The following is a 22,776-nucleotide window of genomic DNA, read 5'->3' as shown; positions in this document are numbered from 1 at the left end:
CCTTGTGGAACAGCATCGTTATAAAGAGTGAAAGAATGTATTGTTGTTACTGAGAGCGGACTGGGTAGCACATCTGCATGGCAAGACGAAGATCCCGGGTTCGAGTCACGGCTCAGACGCATTTTTTCACTCTTGTATGTCTTTAATTATCTTAAATTGGTTTCATCTGCACAATTAGGCGCTTCCGACCAAAGTTGCAAATAAACTTTGTTTTCTTATACTGAGGTCCTGAACACATATTCGAGGCTTGTCGGTTTATTCCTAGAATAGCATGCATGTACATGAATACATGTACATTTTCATGAAGTTCTAATACATGTACACACATATATGAACGAAGTTATAGATCATCTTTTGGAGAAAAATAGAACGAATTTAGGATATAAAGCATGTACATACAATACTTTTCTACACAAGAATTTTATTATAACTGAGTATAGCAACTGAGTCATACAGACTTCAAAATTAAACAAAAATATTAAATTCAAAATTAAACAATGATATTAACATTTATCAACTGCTGACTGAAAATAAAATAGCATTTTAGGCCAAATATAAATCTTTTCAAAATTACATAACGAAACTAACTGTTTACTGAAGATAAAGTAACATTTTTAGGCCAAATATAAATCTATTCAAAATTAAACAATGATATTAACATGTATCAACTGGTTAGTGAAAATAAAATAACATTTTTAGGCCAAATATAAATCTTTATAACAAAGGAGGTAAAAAACTGTGAGAAAAGTTATAATTTTACTCCCAGCAAACAGCATTGAAGATCTTTCAAATAAATTATAAACTATTCTTAACTGAGCTAGACAACGTGCTCAAGGGTGTGGACATATGTTTTAAAACTTTTTTGTGTTTAACGCAGAATACCCTAAGGAAGGGGAACATCTTTGGCTTCTTCTGCAAAAAGCGGTATATGACATAAGTAGTCATCACGATAAACAGACGATACACTATTGTTGGATATGATTGTTTTTTTTTTTTTTTTTTTTTTAACTGATATGAAATATCTGTAAACAATAGTGGTCGCAACAGATACAACTACTGATATTTTATGCTTGCTTGAATCACGTTTCTCTAAACAAATGTTATTTCAGTACCATGCGTTATACGTAATTGAATGAATTATATGTAATTGTTTGTAACAATGCCTGTTTGTTCAATTTACAAATCAAATTTTATGCTAGTAGCAACACTTATCCTTCATTTAAAGCTCAAACACAGAATATCCTCCAATGGAGTCTTTAGATGTATTGATGAAGGTTGTTTTCGCGAATTTCAAGGGGCCAAATCACTTAGGGTTCATTTTCGGAGGAAACACAAAAATCTATATTGCAGACGAAAGTTATTTAACGTAGCTGTACGTTAAGCAGCTCCTTATTCCGTAATTGCCAACAACGAACACTCAATGAATGTTGCAGGTCTCTCGTTTCCATGAAAGGTTGAACATCACCCATTACCTGTTGGAATCAGAGAGAGGTTAACTGATCATGTTACATACTTAAATAATTTTTCTTACATATAAGAACAAAGACACTTCTACTTCCTCAATAGTCTGAAAGCATTATTTATTGTACATTTACAATGACATATGCATTTTGCGCCTATAAATATATGTTATTTTGAAGCTAAAAAATTGGTAAGTAATACTAATAGTGCAAATGTTTTAAAAGCTATTAAATGCTTTAAAAGCTGCAAAGGTTTTCAAAAGCTATTTATATCTGACTGCAAAAACGATACGTTCAAACAAGGACAGAAGCTACTAAATTACGAAAACCCGACAGCTTGTCCTCAAATAGACATAAGAACTTCCTCACTAGCATTTACCAACAGAGAATATAGAACAGATCACATTTATCCTCAGTAAGTGATTTTGGTTATTAAAATGAAATGAAAGTTTTGAGTTTTATGCCCCACGGTTATGCCGGCTAGGCTTAAGGAGACTGTGATGAGAAATGAATGAAATGGTGTAATGAAGAAAGTGGGAGGAAACTGGAGAACCCCGAGGAAACCCACGCACACGGTGTTTGTTCACCACAAAGTTCACTTGGTGGGAGCAAGGTTAGAACCCGGGACCTCATGCACTAGAGGTAAACAGTCTATCACTGAGCCACTGAGGCCACTATTTTGGTTATTATTAAATAAATGTATCGAGTTCGTATTTGTTCATACGTAATGAAACGTCGTAGCTCAGCTTCACACTCCGAAAACAGGGTTCTTGGCGTAACCTTAATTTTCTTTCCAACGTATGTCTTTGAAGAGTGTGTGTGTGTGGGGGGGGGGAGAATTATTGGCGGGAACAGTTTTATACTACTTTGAAAGGCACAAGTGACTTTAGTTTACGCTACAATCCTATGTATACAACCAATGTATAACTATTAATATGATCATTACAACATACTTGTTGCAATAAAACTGGATTCAGATAGAAAAATCTACTTCATTCGTACAAGTAATTACAATTTCAAGTTAATGAAACAGAAATAAAGGAAGAATAAAAAGCATGAAAATAATATTACCTTCAGTGACACTTGCTGTGTCTAACAGACTTAAAAGTTCGACTGCTGAAGCGTCATGTAGCCGTTTCTTCCTTAGTGTTTCCGATTTTTTACTGACAGAATCCCATTTCACGAACAAGGATGTATGATCAGGATATAAGTCTTTGTTATCTTGATCAATTTGGAAATGGAATTCCATTGTATTAAAACATTTACATTGATAACATTATATCATTAATTGTTACATAAACTCACGATGACTTCCACAAACATGTGTTCCTTACCATTTATTATTTTACTTTTCAGTCAGTATTTTATCTATTTGTTATAAGAATCACAACTTCCTTTAAGTGCATAAATGAAATTTTAACTGTAACAATTTTAATACAAACTACTGGTTACAGCGTGTACTTTTACGGACTTGGACTTGGGTTCAAATTCAACCTGCTTTCCCCTGGTGTTGTCCAACATCTTGAGGAAATTGACTTACTGCTAGCTTAAATAAGTAGACCACAAAAGCCACATACGTAGTGCAAGAAGATGTTACATTGACGATAACTGCCAGTTAGACCCATATTGAGGTTGTGGCATCACGGGCTTTCGTCGTGTTATGATGGTTTTTGGTTATATTGCTTAATATAAACAAAGGTCTATTTACTCGGATAGATTAGGCAAGGATGGGGAAAGTATTGATCTGGACTTAATATTACAGGTACCATCCCGGCATTTGCTGGAATGACTGAGGAAAAACCCAGGGAAATTTCACTCACGATGACCGGATTTGAGCCCGGAAGCTTCCGAACGTAAAGCCAAGGTTCTACATGCTGAAATAAGGCCACTAGGGTTTCATATTGATTTGTCAAAGGGCAAAGTGAAGAAAATTCTACAATATTGTTAGCGTTTATCAGACAATAAAACCACTATTTGCCATCTACTGAGAAAAAGGATTATTGAATCGAAAAGTACTTTATGCATTAAAAAAAAAAAAATCACCGTCAAAGTTTCTATTGCTGTACGTATATGCTTGGTTGATACGCAATCACAAGAAAGATTGTTTATCAGTCAAGTAAGTATTGTCCTTCTGAGATCTCGCTTTCATAAACAAGTGACATCGTGTTGCAAGAACTCAGTTCTCAATTTTTATCTTACTGTATATGACTACCTTTCTTTCCATTGCAAGGTAAACTCAATGCAAGTGTTCGTAATGTATGGCCACTTAATCATATGCGTCTTAAAAATGGAAACAATAATTTTAGGTTTAGAGCATTTGTTTTCAGACTTGCAATTGAGCATTTCATCTAGTTGTTCAAAGCAAGATCGAGTTGCTAATAAACTGAACTTAATACTTTCCCACTTTGTGTTCCATGCGTGGGGATGAATATGTTACAAAGAACCAGCAAGAAAAATTATTTCCAGCTAAAAAGACATGTTTTAGTTCTTTAAACATGCAATCTGAATACAATGCAAAATATTCACTTTTTGAAAAGGAAACTGCAAAAACTTTTAAGATTCATTGATTGTCTCTATCCTCTTTCATCACCGGAGCTACACAGGAGGGAATCTATAATTTGTAGTTGAATCTGAATTACTTTTATACAATTATACACCTACCGGGCATCGAACCGATAACCACCAACCCACAGGCAGTTCAGACCTGCTTCAACATATCTCAACATTCATGAACAGATATTACATAAGAGGACATAGAAGTAATTTATTTGTCCATCATTTATATATATTTTTATTATGGTTTTATGACAACTAAGGTCTATTAGCTCAGACATACAAATACCTAAACTAGTATATGTCATTTAAATATTTAGTATGACTTTATCCTGAAGGTTTTTACTATTTTCTGTACAAACGCGACACAATTTTAAAGGAAACTTCTGTTCTAAAATGTACGTTATGAAAAAATCAACTTCTGGACGTAAGTAAAAGATTTTATATGAATGTTCTCAGCCCCAAAGAATAATTTAATGCTTGTAAATTATGGCCTATTCAGTAACAACACAGTACTTAGTAGTAAAACAGAATGAAGGTTAATTAAATGAAACTTACCAATGTATAGCCCAAAGGCTGCTTCAATGCTAGCCAAGTTGAAATTATTTCATGAACAGTTTTGCCCTCTTGCTTGCATCGAACTTTCAACGTTTTCTTCCAAAGATCAAGTACTTCCTGCCAGGGCTCGACACTATGCTTTAACCACGCTAAGGTGTTTTCAATATCTATGCCACATTCTGAAAGAGAAGAATAAACTTACCAAACAGATCTGTATTACATTAAAAACTTAGTAATAAATTCCTATATTTTTCAAATATCAGTTAAAATGATTCTATATTTTCATAAGTCCTCTGTACAAGTATTTATATCCATATGTAATATATAATAAAGAAAAGAAAGAAAGAAATATATTTACAAAAAAAAAAAAAAAAAAAAAAAACTGTTCTGGAACTGTTCCTGTGAAGCTGAACTTGAAAATTGCCTTCAAATGTTAATCTATATTTCCGGCACAAATATCGAATGCCTTTCATCAGAATGGTTTAATTCTTCAAATATGTAGAACTTATGTAAATTACATGTTCTAGCTTAGTACTTCAATGGTATAACGTAATAGTGGTACTATATAAGTATAATGACTATCTACGACGAAGAAAGTCACAAAATATTTAGTAATAAATGCTACTTATCATTTCTTATGAACAGAGTAACTCTTGTAATGAAGGATTTAAAGATTAAGCATACAAAATTTGGACTTGTTCAGTCTTGTAAATAGAAACACACAGAATCTTAGTATTGATTAATATAGTGCACTATTTAATCCTTAATAGATTAGTTGGTTGCTTAACTGAAGAGTAGGTGTAAAATTTCTCGACTGTAGTTTTATGTTGTAAACAGTAACAATAACTACACAGTCCCATTATTACCTTATACTATTGAAATACTCAGCTTGAACTGAGCTTGAACGCATATACACTTTACGTTTTGAGCCATCCTGATGAAAGGCACTCGATATTTTTGCCAGAAATACATGTGAACATTGAAGAACCACTTTTTAATCTTACAGGAATATTTTCAGGTTAGTATCGACTTATATTAATGTGTGTTCCATACGTTCAATTAGCAGAGGAAAAAGAATTAAACGAAACAAAACCATTTTTTAAAACATGGTTCTTGCAAACCCTGGCACAAAATAGGTAAATCATTGGCACTTTTTAAAGTATGATCGGGGCCTCGGTAGTTCAGTGGTAGAGCGTTCACCTCTGACGTGTGAGATAGTGAGATACCTTATTTGATCCCAAATCGCGCTAAGTGACACCGTCTGCGTGGATTTTTCGGGGTTCTCCCGTTCCTTCCCACTTTATTCATTTCTTATCATCATCATCATCTCCTTTGGTCTACCTGGCATAACTATGGGACATAAAACTCAAAGGTTTACTTTCATTTTTAAACGTATGATCAGAGATGAATAAATCATTTACTAGATTACATTTTAAACATTACCATCTAGCGTAGAAGTTCCAGTGTCACGCTTTTCTGTTGAAGGACCTGACTCTGCAACAATGCCAAACTTTCTTAACGACTTGCGTGTATTTCTATATTTGTCAACGAGTTTTCCTTTTGAAATCTTCTGATTTGGACCTTGTGACTTTGGTGGAATATAATACACTTCCTAAAAAAGACATTGTTACTGTAAGATTTAGAATTATAACCTTAATAAATTAAATTATGTATAAAAACATTTCAGACAACTACAGAATAATTTATCATATTTATACTCTTCTATGTGATGTTCCACGTTTAGTATAGCATACGTTTAGTATAGTATACTCCAAGGAAATATAAATTTTATAGATAAACGCACTAAAAAAAAAAAAGTTACAATTTTAAAGATCCTGCATATCGTGATATCATTTCGCTTAAATTGAAGTAACCGAAAATATAACTGAATACCAATCTCTTCGCCCTCCCAGCTACTCTAGTGGATAACGCGTGTATCCTTGATGTATGTGGTCCTGGATTCAATTCCCGGTGAGAGCACAAAAAAATGCGATCGTTCACTTTCATTAATCATCTGTTTACCTTAGTCTAAACAGCATAACCGTGGGACGTTCCAAAAGCTCTTTCAATGTACCTGATGCTTTCCTGGTATCGTGAGGCAAATAAATTTTCTCGGGATATCAGCCAGGTGATGTGTTCGTTGTGCAAAGTCTCGAGAACAAACATTGTTCTCATGATACCGACCCTGATGATGAGAACAACGTCTGTTCTCGAAACTTTGGACAACGAGCACATCATGTGATTGATATCCCGAGAAAAGTTACTTGCACTAACAAAGATGGAATAAATATAACGCAGGCTGTCACCAGATTAAAAGGTGAACGCCAACATCTTTTACATTTCGACTGGTAATGAATCATATTTGCACAGTTCATATTTGCAGTATAAGTATCACTGTATCAATTCATATTCAAGTGACTAAAGGCAGAACACTTACAAAATCTGTCAGCTTGAAGAGCTTCGAACTCCGAGACTCTGTAGAGAAATTTGTCTCTCGTTTCAGCATCGTATCAGTTCCTCTTTTAGTAGGTGCTGGCATGGAACAACTGCTTTCTGTAGTTTCAGATCGAACTGACACTGACTGGTGAGTCATCTGGCGTTGACACTGATGGTGAAGCAAATGAGAGAGAACCGTCATCTAGCACATCATAAATTTCAACTGTGTTTGTTTCTATAAATTCCTTAAATTTTGCTCATAATTTTGCACATGTCCCTATTTTGGGAATTAACTGAGTAATTAGTTCATCAGTTAATGAATTAAATGCTGCTTCGTCTATTTCCTGTTCTGAAATATAGATTGAAAGTTTATAATTAACCAGATATTTACTGAATATGAAAAAAGAATTATACACTGGTGAAAGCATTTAAGTTTTATTACACTACCAAGCGAAATTTGGTATGTTACGCGATCATGTGCCACACAAAGAGTATAGGAAGTTGCTCACCCCAGTTTTTTTTTTTTTTTTTTTTTTTTTTTTTGCCTTTACAGAAATGGGTGTATTTGGGCTAAGCTAAAGAGAAAAATGTTCATGGTAACTTCATACTGTCAAAGTTACAAGGGTATAGAAGCAACAACAAGAATTTAAGAGCATTTTTAACTCATGCAAATCATTTTGTAATTTGGTACATAACGGGTACCTATGGCTAACAATAAGTCTAATGCTAACCGATTGTTTTCAAAGACTAATGTACTTCTAACAAACAATGAAAGGTTCTATGCAGAAATCATAGCCTGTCTCCTCTCTCTCTCTCTCCTCTTTGCAATTTCTGACATTGGTCGTTTTGCTCCAAATCACAGAATTATCTTTTGGAGATAATACACTATTCTCTGAATGCTTTGAAGAATGTAATATTTTCCGAATACCTAATAGAAGTTACCTAATAAGAAGTATACACTCGAATATATATAGGGAGGGGGTAGTGGTTCATGTTACGGAAGCACAATTTTGTAAAATTTACAGAAGAAATATGATATAGTGTGCACAAGCTGAATTTTACGTTTACAAGTAGAGCGTTACTAGTGTCAAAGCATGACAAGTGCTATTGAAACTCGTATCATTGCAATATCCCACCTCTTTTCATATCTTTACTTACGCGTATACCCGCCATCACTGACGTGCCTGCTCCCTGCGCTGCCACTTCAGCCCACCATCTTTGCTTAGTCCTGACTGTTAGATAACATTCGCGCTTTTTAGTGTCCACCTAGCACAGGTTACGTTTATGCACTGTATATTTATGACAATCAGAAAGTTTTATTTATACGCAAATCGTAAAAGAACTGTGATTTTTCCACAATTACTTCTGGTGGGGCCATCGATATTTACCTGTAATAAGTGAGATATTTTCATGTCGCCCAGCGTAAGTCTTTTAGGGGTCAGTAAGATGTAAATTAGTGAAAATTATATTTTTTTTAACAATTATTTCAAGTGGTGTACCGAAAGTAAAAATGCACGCTTTTATCAGCGTTTTTCACGATAAATATCGATTTCAAAAGTAAGGATTCTATATTTGCGTTCCACGAAATGTTCTTTCAAAATTATGCTTTATATTTCGGATGACATTTAGTATCTCTCCCAAATCCATGGACGGCTCAGGACCCAGTACTGTGACTTAGAGTAAGCTGTTGTTAACTACCTCTTTTATGCGAATACCCACCGTCGCTGACGCGTTTGCTCCCTACGGACGCACATCGTTTCTAACTGTCGGGCCCCCGCTGCTACGCTTCTGTTCTGATTCTGTTCGATAGCATAAATGGTTTTCAGCGTCCATATAGCACAAGTTGGTTAGTGTTTTATGCGTAGTTTTTATGCTATACGTTCGCACTGTACTTATACTCATGACTACTTTACATTTACAAATAACGAATGGTAACCCCTACCATGTAAATCAGAGTCAATACCAAGTGATCTGGAGGAGAAACTAAATAATAACCCATATTTCTTCCGTAAATTTTAGATTTTTGTTCATCTGTAAACTATAAATGCACCAATTTATTTTTCAAACTACTAGCGTTAGTGTCACTTTATTTACCCCTTTCCGGAAGTATCTAGTGGTAATAGAAATTACCCCAACTCTTGCCCCTGCAATTTTATACCCTGTTCTAGTGTCGTCAATGCCCCCTTTATCCATATGTAAGGGCCTAGGTTTAACTTAATAATGCCCGCTCCGGGTGGTAAACTCACTTTGAAACCAGAAATTACTCTCTGTTAATTCTATGAAAATTGATCAAAAATTCCCTAACCTTAAGCGAACCCGTTCCTACAACTACCTTACTCTACTGTACCCTAGCCTACTCTAATCTACTACACCTTTGAAAGCGGTTCTACATATCGATGCGCAGTTGGGGCGTGCATTGTAAAGTTTACCCAAGGCGTATTTGTTACGCCAAATTTACAGCCAATAGAATAAGTACATGTGAACTAACAGCAAAAGTAATATATACGAAAAAGTACACTTACCTTGAAACACGTCGATTAGCTGCGGTAAATTCCAGCTTCTTAATAAATTTATATCATGGATCCATTAAGTCGTTGAAAAGTAACAATTACTTCTCACTTCACATCACTGTGACTTCGTTGAGAAAGTTGTATAGTGCACACTACACTCATTTACACACAGTTCTTTTACGGTGTCCCTTATGATTGTTGTTGTACGTGTATTTTTATTTTTGCGATCCACACTTTCGTAATCGAAATGTTTATCCAGAATGGAAATAAACACATGTGACCTTGTAAATAGACATTTTGGTCCGGAAAACCAAATAATTACCAAATCAGGTAAAATTTGGTTCGCATAACCAAATTAATCAACCAAATGTTCTGACCAAAAAATATCGTGTTCATGACCAAACACGTTTGGTCAAAATGACCAAATTTTGGTTAAATTAACCAAAAAAAGTGACCAAATGCTCTGACCAAACAAATTTGGTATTCCTGACCAAGCCCTTTTTTTCAGTGTAGAACGCTAAATCGACTTTTAAGAAACAAATATTCGCTATCTCTTCTCGTTGTAAACTTTGTGCATATCAATATTGAAACCGGAAGTTGTAGTAGATTTTTCATCATTTCCGGCTTTAGTAAAGAGTTAATAAAAATAGAGATGAAATGTATTATTGGGACGCTAAATCGATTGCAAGAAACCGTCTCAGGCTATCTATTACAATTTCTGCTCTATAAGTTTCTATGTTAAAACTGGAAATACAGTAAAGCCTCGATTATCCGCGGAATCGGACGGTAAGAATATCGTGGATAATCCGAAAAAAGACTACAAAGGAGATGCAAGCACGAAAAAAAAAAAAAAACGTTGTATTTCAGCATAAAACCTCTGTTTTATTCTTTATATTGCTCGGGTCGTCAATATAAGTGATCAGAGAATGTGTAAGCCATAACCAAAGCAAAAGAGGAAGAGCTTGCCACTCATCCACAATTCCGAGAAGGTCTATAGGCAGGGCCGGATTCAGGATTGTCTGATGGGGGGGGAGTGCACCAATAACTACTAAAATAACCAATCACACTGAAACTCTTCAACGTGACATGTGAAAATGTTTTTTACCCCTGACAACACTGATGCATAGAACTGAGGAAATTATTTTAAAGTGGGTCGCAAGTGTTATGCAGGAAAAAAAAATGTTCTCCTCTCCTCCTGGCTTCTGGTTTCTTACCTACTTGACAAATGCTATGTTGTTTTGCTTAGTGAATCCTTTTCCTTCAACCTTTAGAAAATCGACTTAAACTTTTGCTTTTGCAAACCTCTGCTTTCTTTTAAGCCCCAAACGGAAACATGATGGCAAAAAGTTTCGGAAAGTGTTTGTATTTTCACTGCTAGCTTCTCATTTTAGGTACTGTATATTTACAACGAAGGGGGTGCATGTGCAGCACCTTTGCACCCCGCCCCCCTAAATTCGGCCTAACCTATAGGATTACGTTACACAATAAACCTGTTAGTAATTTTTGACCTTCGCACTGTAGGGGCTATTGTATCTTCCCGGTTGTTGGCTTCGATTAAAATTGTTTTTCTCTGAGATTCGTAATTAAAAAAAAAAAAAAAAATCACGGCACTGGGGATAATGAGGCTTCGAATTATTCATTATTGCAATGTACAAAGTATTGTTCGGATAATGAGTAAATGTTGGGGTAGTAAATAAAGATTCAGACAATTGTTCTGATATTGAATAAATATACAACCAATTATTGTGATAATGAATGATTATTCGAGCAATTATCGGATAAAATTAATATCATAATATTCAAAGAATATTAGGACAATGAATAATGACATTGGCAGTATACTTGTCAGCGATTCTTTGCAATTCTACTGAAAAATATCTAGTACGAATGCCGATCACATTTTTCAGTATTAAACAGAGAATTGAAAATCAAGTTTTAAAAAACAATGAAAAAACATTGAAGATACTAAAATTGAAAATTAATAGAAACAAGGTTACTGTACGCGATATCCATAGTTATTGTAATCAATGAGAATCACGCGTAATTGCACAAACACTCATTAGTAAAAAATGAATGTACGTAGATGTTCCATGGTACAACGCTTCGATTACCTGTGCAAATAGACGCTCGACTTATAGTATTGAGCGTGTGTTGCATACAAACTAGTCATCTCGTCTGATGGGACACACAATTGTAGACACTTTAGATTGAAGCATTTAGTATGCAAACCCAGTAATTGACGTTGCTTGTGATGTATGCGCTTCATATCAGTTTCAAAAGGCAGCCTTCTGTCAAAAAGTATTATCCAGATCTGTAATGGAAATGATTTGCTAATGTTTGAAGATGAAAGATGACATTTAATGTGTACGACATCTAATGTTGCTAGCCACTGGTATATTGTGTGAATATTGATTTAATCTTACTATCGCACATACATTTTCTTAATATAGTCGACATTAATATTATTTGATTTTTAAAATACGTTCTGAAATATTTCGATGTTTGCAATTTGTAATAAGTATGTTCGTTCAATATCAAGGTTAGGTAAAACGTGGTCCTACTGTGTAAACATTAGTTTTCAGCACCGATATAAGATACGTGCAATGTGTCAACTATGGCTTAAAAGTGAGATCTTAACGAATTGAGCTCTTATAGGAGAAAGAACCCAGACTTCCGATGCAGAAGGTGATAACATTGAGCCACAACGTTTTCCTTTTCTTTAAGACCATTTTTTTAGTGGAGCTTCTTCGTGGCTAAGCGGTTAGCGTACACGCCTTTGGAGTGGGAGATCAATTCAACTCAACTCAACTCAACTCAACTCAACTCAACTCAACTCAACTCAACTCAACTCAACTCAACTCAACTCAACTCAACTCAACTCAACTCAACTCAACTCAACTCAACTCAACTCAACTCAATTCATTTTTAATTTTTTTATAAACCCATAGTATTCAAATTTATTATTTATTTACTAGCTTATTGAGCCTCAAATTCAAATATTATCTATCTGATTACTTTATTTTGATCTCGAAAGTATCCTTACCTTTCTATTAAAATTTATTTCCGAAATACATTTTTAAATGAAAACAATATTCTTCTCTTCATCACACTCTAATACTCCCGTGTGTTTGAAAGTTAGCCAGCATGCTTTGGAGCACATGGCCAAGCCTAAATTGCCAGTACGTTATGTAACACAACATATTTTGTCGCTAAGATGTCTATCTCTCATCTAAACGGTTTCAAGAGCTCCCTGTTGATCTCATGATTCTCATACATACCTTTGAAGGGAGACACATGGGTTCGACTCGTGATGGAGCTCACCTAGTTAGGATCTCACTTTAAGGTATAGATTCATGTCTCACATAGTCTAGGTGCTGGAATGGAACGTTAATATCAAAACCCAATAAATTAGGGACATCAAGCTGCACGTTAAGACGCTAGAAACAATAGCGATGGGATCAGATGCATATTACCCAAGTCATTCAAAACTTCTCTCTGCCACAGCTCTTGATCTATAATGACAGGGAGTTTAATTTTAGTATTAGTGTTAGGGCCATCCACAGGGAGGAAGGGGTTTAGCCTTGCAAATAAAATGAAAATGAAATTATTGAGTTTTACGCCCCATGCTTACGCCGGCTAGGCTAAAGGAGAAGATGAAGATTAGAAATGAATGAAATGGTGGAATGAAGAAAGCGGGAGGAAACGGAAGAACCCCAATAAAACCCACGCACACGGTGTTTGTCCACCTGGGTTCGGCGTTGCGTTACGAAATGTGACAATGGGGGAGGAAGAGGTTTACGTCTTCGTTACATAACGCACTTTTTGCTAAATTTTTTATTTTTATTCTCAGTTTTGTACGCAAACTTTTAAACAAACAATTTTATTCAGTTCTTTTCTTTTTATAAATAAATAAATAAACATTTTTCATGTTTTGGGGAAATTGCTAATATACCCTATATAAACATACATCTATTCCTATATAAATTGAATCGTGCAGAAGGGATTCAAAAACGCTACGAGACACCAGCATGACTGGTGACGAACCCTTCGAGTATTACAATAAAAATTTTATTTTGTGGCTATCACAGCATTGCATTTACCACACACGCTTTTTTGGAGTCAGTTAGTAGTGATCGTAATCACTACTTGAAAGTGCCCTCGCGTTCCCACTTGTATAGCTATTTCTGAGAATATTATTTAAAATTTTTAATTTGTATCATGACCCACTCTATTCTTGTACGGGTTTTGCATCTAAAACAGAAGAAACTCTTTTTTGTGAAGTAATATTTTCCATGGCGGAAAGATCCACGATTTGCAAAGCAAAATAAGATATTAAAAACCTAATTCATCTCGTGCTGATTTTTTTTTTTTTTTTTTAATTTTTGGATTTGAATACTTCTGGAGAAATTGAGTTTATTCGAATTCTGAGACTGATTTAGAACAAAAAGAATTTGAAAAGAGATAAACTGAAGTCCAATGTCCAAAGAAGATACTCGAAGGCTTATTTATAAACGAGATGTCTCTGCTTCTTTACGTGTACAGCGGCTTTGAATCTGTGGTCGACGAAGAAGATAACTTCTTTGCATGGTCGACACTGACGAACTTCAAATACACGAAGCATACTGGATCCCGGGGGAAAAAAATCGATGTCAGTTCTTAAGATCCTGTTTCACTTGTATCTTCCAGAAAGATTTCCACCTTGCCGATCATTGGTGACCTAAAAAACCTGTGCGATCTCCTTGGGAAAACGACAGTATGTAATTTCGAAGAATTAAAACTGGTTAATTAAACAACCTTAGGAGTTAAAATATTATTATAGTACTACCATTTTTTAAAACTTTGATTTGTTGGCAAAAAAACACTACAAATATATTCGGAACACAAGCATTTTGTAATAAAAAGTTTTACTATTAAAAGTAACTCCCTAAAGAAGCAAAATTGGCGAAAGAACACAAATCAAAAAGTGTTACTAACAAAGGGAGGAGGGGTTCGGCCTTGTGTTCGGAAATGTGACAAGGGGGAAAGAGGAAGTAAAAATTGGTCAAAAATAGCATTACGTAATATGTGGACGGCCCCTTACAATCTATTCCGGCACGTTTATAGCACATCATTTTTATAACTTACACTAGAAATATATAGCTATTATAAGATATAATCAGGTAAGTGATTTGAGTCTGACTGAAAGTGTAAATCATGTAGTAAGAATTAAAAAGTTGTTTAAAAAAACAGAGTAATAGTGGTAGGGTCTATAGTAAGTAGAAATAATATTGTCTAAAGAATGGCAGACAGCTGAAATTCGTGTTTCTTATTTTTCCTTCCTAATGTCCATTACAATATTTGCCATCGAAAATATTCGCATAATCAATGTAAAGTAAAAGTATGTTTACAAAATATGTATATACTGTTATTGCATTAGTAAGTACACAGGAGGGCCGCGGTGACTCAGTGGCAGAGCGTTCACCTCTGATGCATGGGGTTCTTGGTTCGATCCCAGCTCGCACCAAGTGAGCTTTGTGGTGGACAAACACCGTGCGCTTGGGTTTTCTCTTGTTTCCTCCCACTTTCTTCATTCCACCATTTCATTCATTCTCATAATCACCGTCTCCTTTAGCTTAGCCGACATAACCCTGGGACGTAAACTTAGGAAAGATTTCATTTGTTTTCATTTACAAAAGCCCAAAATTATGAAGCATACGCGAATAAGAAAAGTAAGGATATTCATGGAAGAGATTAATCTGTTATAATAAATTGTGAGTCGTAATTCGAATAAAAAGAGTGAAATGCAAGTCACGGCATAGCATAAAAGATGGTGTAATTAAAACAAATGTAGTTGTCTTCTACTAATGATGGAGAGCAAGAAAAATGAATATCAGAGGGAGAGGGAGTTGCGTAGTTCAGAAAGAGGACAGTGTAGATTCTGTGATGGAAATGTTTTCAGGCACGTGACTGTACAAACAATACTCTTCTAGGAGATTAGCGTGGAGGTGGTGAGCGGTTATCGTATGGCAGTGAAGTGTCAGTAGAATACCTAATTAGATTACCAGAAGTATGGACGAAACGGGGAGATAGGAAGTGTTAATCATGTGCGTAGCGATCAATAATGAATTTCGTTCAATGCCGAAAGACAGTACTTAGAAACAGGAAACGAATATAGGCAGGCCCGTATTTAGGTAAGTGCTGTTCTGTGCTCAAGCACAAGGCGGCAAAATTTTGGATTTTTTAAAATGAAATGAAATCTTTAAGTTTTACGTCCCACGATTATGCTGGCAAGACTAAAGGAGACGGCGATGATGAGGATAAATGAAATGGTGGAATGAAGAAAGTGGGAGAAAACGGGAGAACCCCGAAAAAACCCACGTACATGGTGTTTGTCCACCACAAAGCTCATTTGGCGCGATCTGGGATCGACCCAAGGACCCCATACACGAGAAGCGAACGCTCTACCAGTGAGCCACCATGGTCCTCAGGATTTTTTTTTAAAAGATTCACAATAACGCAATATTGAAAATTAGCAACCCGCAGAATCAAGCGCAAGCGCGAGAAAATATGTTAATGTGTTTAATTCGCTCTAATTACAGTAGTTAATAATTAGCTAGCTTATCTGATTGTTTTTAAAAAGTCATCCTCTCACACCCCACGCAATTGGATGAGGATGAACTTGAACATCATGAAAATAGATACAGTTAAACTCAGCGACCTCGAAAACTATGGATTCAGCACTAGTATTCTATCTGTTGTTTTCGATTACTTTTAAAATCTCACCCCTTCCTGATGACTGAAATATGTCCTTGAAGTTGAATTGGATTAAAATTGTCGCTATTCATCTCAGCGACCATAAAAACTATGAATTCAACTCTAATATTGGTCGTTTTTGGAGGGGGGATTTTATGCGGGGGTGGGCAAATTATTTGCCTACAAAATATAAATACGGGCCTGAATATAGATAATGATAACGCTAGGAGATGGAATATAAGTCTGAAAATTACAAGACTGATTTGTTGCGTATATTTGAGAGTTATTGTAAACCCATAATACAAAGCTTATGCGGGAAATCTATATTTTGAGTTTGAGGGTACGTTTTCTCACTGGTAGAGCGCTTACCTCTGGAGGGTGGGGTCCATGGTTCGATCCCCACCGAAGGAAGTTTGTCCGTGGGTTTTCTCGTGGTACTTCCGTTTCCTTCTACTGTCTCGTTCCACCATTTCTCCCAGAATCACTCACTTTTCTTAATCATCCGTCTCCCTTAGCCTAAAGGGCAAAATCGTGGAACGTTAAACTGATAACAGTTTATTACATTTTCAATTTTATGTTTTGAGTTTTTGATTTTAGGATTTTACCTTCATATGTGAATAGGATTGATTTCTTTTTGAATTGACAATCTGATTTGCTATATAGGTTTGCCGAAATTGAGAGCTATTAGTACCCGGAAAAAGAACAAAGAATATACAGGGTGGGGCGCGAATTGAATTCCTATTGAAAATTGTTTATACCTTTTTTTTAAAAAAAAAATACTTAACTGATTTTTATGAAACAAAAAGCATTTTGTTCCTTATAATGATAGAATTGTTATGCATTACTAACATTAAACATGAGCACCACTATTATTCACCAGTTTGCGTAAACGATTGGGGAGGTTTCCAACGGAATTCCTCACCGTTAAGCTAAGGGAAACGAGTGACTAAGGCAAGCCAATGATAATGGAGCAATTGGTGAAATGAGAATTTGAGAAATAGGGAAAGTACTCCGAGAAAACCCATGGACACAATGTTGTCCACCACAAACTTACTTGGCCAGGGGTCGAACCAGGGACCTACACACCAGAGGTAAGTGCTTTACCACAGAGCTATCGTGCTCCTTGTTGCAGAAACTCAAAATTGTATATGATCAGTTTTGTTGCGCGGGGCAGTAGATTTAAGTGGATTTTCACGATTTTCAAACACGGAGGAATTTCTCCTGAAGACTGTAATGTCACCAATAAATATGATTCGTATATAGTATATTTAACTTCAAGGTTAAAGATAGTTGAACTTATAAATGACAGACAAATGTCTAATTTTGTCAAACACCTTTAAGTCGAATAGATAAGACACGAAATATTAATAAAATTGAATACTTGGTTATAAGAGTTATCAGACGAAGTTGCTGATCACTTAGGAAAATCAAGAGTTTCCTTTATAACTTTGTTTTCGAGTTTTCGGTTTCGTAAATATGAAAAATGTTGCTTAACAAGAATGAATTCTAATATTTTATTGAAAGTAGTAGGTAACTGAACCATCCAATAAAAAGATATCAAATAGTGCGTTTAGATTTAAGGAATGTAAAATGTCTTGAATACTTTCAAGGCTGCTACAAAGAAATCTGAAACGAAATATGAAGGCGTAGATGGTTCCCAGGAGAATAAAGAGAGCTGCAAAAAAGGATTTCTTTAATATTGCGACAGGTGATCTTATTGAAGCCTGGACTCCAGTACATTTCCGTTGAAAGACAGCCTTGATATGACGGAAAGGAGGAGAAAGGAGACACAACGAGAAGAAAGGAGACACGTGGATGTAGTACCTACGTTGTAGAGAAAATTGATTTGGTAATATAGGGATTTATATATATATATATATATATATATATATATATATATATATATATATATATATATATATATATATATATATATATATAGAGAGAGAGAGAGAGAGAGAGAGAGAGAGAGTCTTCCAAAAGTCTTGCAAAAAAAGTAAAAAGCTGTAACTTTGAAAGTACTACTTACAATTTTGTATTTTGTTTGTAATGTTTAGTGTAAATGTTAAATTTATGTTGGCAACAATGAGCGCATGTAAACGTTGACGTCATAACCGCAAATCACGTGAGAAAGATGGCGTCTACTCGAAAGAAAACGCAGTGTGTGGCGTGGTTTTGTGAGTTAAAATATAGTGTTTTGGTGAGAAGAAAATTCCGACAAAAATATCAGAAACAACCAACTGCAGGTTCAAGTATCAAGAGATGGTACGATAAGTTTCTAGTTAAAGGAAGTGTCTTGCACTTGCCTCGTAGTGGAAGCCCAAAAACCAGTGTTGATGTGATTCAGTCCGTGCAGGGAAGCGTGTTGCGAAGTCCAAAGAAATCGTTGAAACACAGATCCTTGGAGCTGTGTGTGCCACGCTACACAATATCGTTCGTAAGAAAATGATACAGAAGTTTACAAGCAAAAACCGATAGATGTTCGGGACCTCAGGAAGAAGATTCGTGATGTGATTGGGAGTGTTACGGATGAAACACGTCGAAGTGCCATTCTTGGATTCCCGAAAAGACTTCAGCAATGTTAGGACGTAAATGGTGCTCAGCTGGAGGTTTGGTGTTGAAAAAATGGCTTGGAAACAAACTTCCAGACTTTCTTATAAGTCCACTAAAAGTTTTGTGCAAATACAATAAATGGTTACAAAGTTACAGCTTTTTACTTTTTTTGCAGGATTTTTGGAAGACTCTGTATATACCCTGAAGATGCTATTAAAATCACTTTTATGCCTAGAGTAAAGAAGAACATTGTCAATGAGACTTACCGCACAATCTATCGAAACTTTCCCAATATACAGTTGACAGAGTCAATTATCAAGCCTTAACCAATTTTCGCTGTTTAAATGTTGAAGTATAAATTTGTTCAGTACGCTGGAGTTTATAGTTTAATTATGAGTGTTTCTTTTGTCAGAATATTTTTGGGAGAAGAAAGGCCGATGTCTATAGGGAACGCAAAGGGAAGCTCATAACCATGTTCAAACAAACATATTCAGCTCCTAAAATTTTCAGTTGTCTGTTTATACAAATAACTATACTACATAAGTTCAAAAAATAAGTGGTGAAGAGTGCGATATGAACTAAAGTTAGCTCTCCCTCCTCCCCCCCAAATTATCTCATCATTCTGTCTTAGTGTTCTAGCCACGGGCCTGAGAAAAGGAGAACAATTCTTCAGATAGTATCCATCTCTTCGGTACTAATTGGTTAGAGATAACATAATAATCATCTAATATTTTTCAACATGCTAGCTAGCCATACATTATTGCCACGTCTTCTGCTTGGAGAAAAGGTTTTCTTACTTTATTGTGTTATTTTGTAGATATCAAATGTAATAGGGACATTGCATATTTTAAAATTCTCTCTGTTCTATACGGTAAAGCAAAATACGGTACACGGGAGATTTGACTTTCCCAACAACTTTTATTAAAAAAAAAGTTCCTCTTGAATACAAGTATATGGCAATAAGTAAAGTTTTCTTTAATATGTAGGTAAATAAGTGAAAGGAACCTAATGACAGGTTAGGTTACTCTCAATGACCGTGCGTCTTAGAGATGGAATGGGAATTTGTTGATTAGATGCCTCTCAATGACCTAGCGTCTTAGAGAGGAAAAGGAGCTCAATTACCGGGCGTCTTAGGGCATATAGAAAAGATGCGCATCAATGACCTAGCGTCTTAGAGAGGAAAAGGAGCTCAATGATAAGGCGTCTTAGAGCATATAGGAAAGATACCTCTCAAAGACCTAGCGTCTTAGAGAGGAAAAGGAGCTCAATAACCGGGCGTCTTAGAGCATATAGGAAAGATACCTCTCAAAGACCTAGCGTCTTAGAGAGGAAAAGGAGCTCAATGACCGGGCGTCTTAGAGTATATAGGAAAGATGCCTCTCAATGACCTAGCGCCTTAGAGAGGAAAAGGAGTTCAATGACCAGGTGTCTTAGAGCATATAGGAAAGATGCCTCTCAATGACCTAGCGTCTTAGAGAGGAAAAGGAGCTCAATGATTAGACGTCTTAGAGTATATAGGAAAGATACCTCTCGATGACCTAGTGTCTTAGAGAGGAAAAGGAGATCAATGACCACGCGTCTTAAGATGCTTTTCAAGGACCTAGCGTCTTCGGAGGTGTATGATGCACTCAATAACCAGGCGCCTTAGAGAGTTTGAAGTTTGATCAACCGAGCAAGATTGATGTCTTCTGTGGTATCGTGTCTCCTTTTATGTAGAAATGTTTCTGACTGCTGGCCCTGCGTCACTAGTCTAATGTTGGCGATGTCCTCTTCATTCTATCGCCTGTAGTGTGTTTGTTTGCGTCAAGCACGTGTAGTAGACACACAGTTACAGCATGGTGTGAAGGCATGTGGGAACCTTACAATATGTAGGGATTTATTCAGAAAGTTACGCCGTCTTTCAGGAAGGAATTCATGCGAAATCAGTAGAGATTGTGAAGAACATTGATCATGTCATAAGAATCTTCAATGCACCTGGATTAGGAGTAACAAACGTCCTCTTATTAGCTGGGTATATCGTCTTTTTCCGTCCCACAAAATGTCCTAGAAGAGTTTTTAGAAAAATGAAGACATGTATTTTTAATGGATATGGATAATTCCCAACTTCAAGATTCGTAAATGTGTGTGTGTGTTAATAAACAATTGTTGATGGTGATACTATTATGATGATCAATTTCCACAGAAATAAAACAGATCCAGTTGTTAGAATGAAACAGTGGCGGATCTAACCCAGAGCCGGGGAGCCTAGGTTTCCCAGCGTTTTGAGTGACAAAAATTAAAACCATTATTTAGATTATTTTAAAGTTTATAGTAAATTCATAATATACCTATCATATTCTGAGTTCTGACTGCCCCCTTCCCCCATGTTTTTTTTTTTTTTTTTAACCTTTTATATCCACCGGCTATTTTCTATACCGGAATGAAGGTTGGTTGGATTGGAATTTTAGCGTACGTCTTAGCACCGAGGTTATATGAGTCGTGGGCATACAGTTGAAGTCGGAATCCGAACCAGCGTACTACATTCAAATTTTCCAAGACTCATCGGGAATTATGCCAGGAGCTCGGTGTATCAAAGCCGCGCGCGCTAACTACTGGACTAAGAGGAAGGGCATAAACACAAAGGAAGGAGACAATTTATGTAATTTTCGTAATTGATCGTAAAATAAGTTTAGTTGCAAAAAATTATAATTTTCTCCGTATGTGTTACGATATTTGTGCTGTGAAATCCCCCTTCCCCAAACAAAAGAATTTTTTTTTTAAATGTCTGGTCACATGATCATTCTAATCTGAATACAAGGATTTCATAGTACGAAAACAAATTTACATAATAATTTTCTTATTTGGAAAACAGAATACACAATAGAGAATCCTTTGCTGTCTTAATTTGCAAAACGCCCAAAACAATATATTTAGCAAAAATGAACTTCTATTTTATGGAGATTCTATAATAACGTTTTTAATTTAATGTCTCATGATACGCAATTCCATGGAAAAAGCAAATTTCTGCTTTTAGTTACTCTGTCAGGTCTTTCTGAAAGGAACTATTTTTATAAAACTCAATTTAAGTATTGATTTATATTCATGGGGGGAAAATGTTATCTCTAAGCGACACACATATATAAAGTATAAAGATCCACGAAGGGTTGGGACGAAAGGAGAACAAAAGGTAACAAGAACAGAAGATAAAAGAAATAAGAAAAAGGAGAGCATTAAAGAGATGAGACTATAAATGGAAGCCATTTTCTCTCTTATCGTCGGTATTGTTTATATACAAAAAAAGCAAGGAAACGTTTCTGTTTATCCTTTACCGTATATAAATGTAGACCTATCTACATATTTTACTGGGAATACTATGGCTTCTAAAGTCGTTGTGTACTTCCTTTGTACTCTTAAATTTTAACTTGGAAGGTATATTATGAAGCTTCATTTTTACGGATTTCGTACAGTCATGTTAAAACTAAACTATCAAAGTTTTACTTTTTCTTCCTTTTTTTTTTTATTAGGATCGATACACACGAGCAGATTCGACCGCCGCAGACACGTTCAGTAGTCGCACACTACCAAGTCAATGATGTCAACTCATGGGAAAAATCCCATTTCGTGGGAATTTTTTGACATTAATTATTCGGAATTGGATAAAGGGAATTTTCGTCGAAATTGATCACATATATGGGATTTTTCACTACATACATAATCTACGCCAACAAAATTTTCTACGAACAAGAAGCATATATATTGAGTCATCAATAAGCGTATCTATGTTGTCAATATTTAGTCTAAAGTTTTTTTCTTTGTTATCGGCAAAGTGCATGCTAATGAGGAGTGACTTAATCATACGTGATTCTTAAAAATCAAGTACCATTGAAGAAAGAAGAAAACAAAACAATGAACGAATGAAAGAAAGCAAGTAAAATATCAAACGAGGAAAATTACCTCCAAACTCTCCACATGAAATGTGTGCAGATCGAAACTTT

The 22,776-nt window shown here is 35.5% G+C and overlaps 1 protein-coding gene across 2 annotated transcripts; it reads right to left on the bottom strand.

The window, feature by feature from the left end:
* Positions 1-401: 401 nt before the first annotated feature.
* LOC145666871 (uncharacterized) lies at positions 402-9,973 on the bottom strand. 2 transcript variants are annotated; one of them, XM_081734454.1, is made up of 5 exons: positions 9,530-9,973; positions 7,009-7,356; positions 6,015-6,183; positions 4,572-4,750; positions 402-1,472 (listed from the first exon to the last, which is right to left on the bottom strand). In XM_081734454.1, the coding sequence occupies exons 2-5, from the start codon at positions 7,207-7,209 to the stop codon at positions 1,362-1,364; spliced, it is 660 nt and encodes a 219-aa protein (XP_081590580.1). In that variant the 5' UTR covers positions 7,210-7,356; positions 9,530-9,973; the 3' UTR covers positions 402-1,361. The 2 variants fall into 2 exon arrangements, with proteins under 2 accessions (XP_081590580.1, XP_081590581.1); XM_081734455.1 differs by lacking the exon at positions 9,530-9,973 and having other exon boundaries at positions 7,009-7,516.
* Positions 9,974-22,776: the final 12,803 nt, after the last annotated feature.

This window comes from Thermobia domestica, chromosome 12 (genome assembly GCF_964235325.1).
Source record: "Thermobia domestica chromosome 12, izTheDome1.hap1.1, whole genome shotgun sequence".
Classification (NCBI taxonomy): domain Eukaryota; kingdom Metazoa; phylum Arthropoda; class Insecta; order Zygentoma; family Lepismatidae; genus Thermobia; species Thermobia domestica.
Note: the sequence above shows the minus strand (reverse complement) of the source record. Positions and strands in the feature narration are given on the sequence as shown.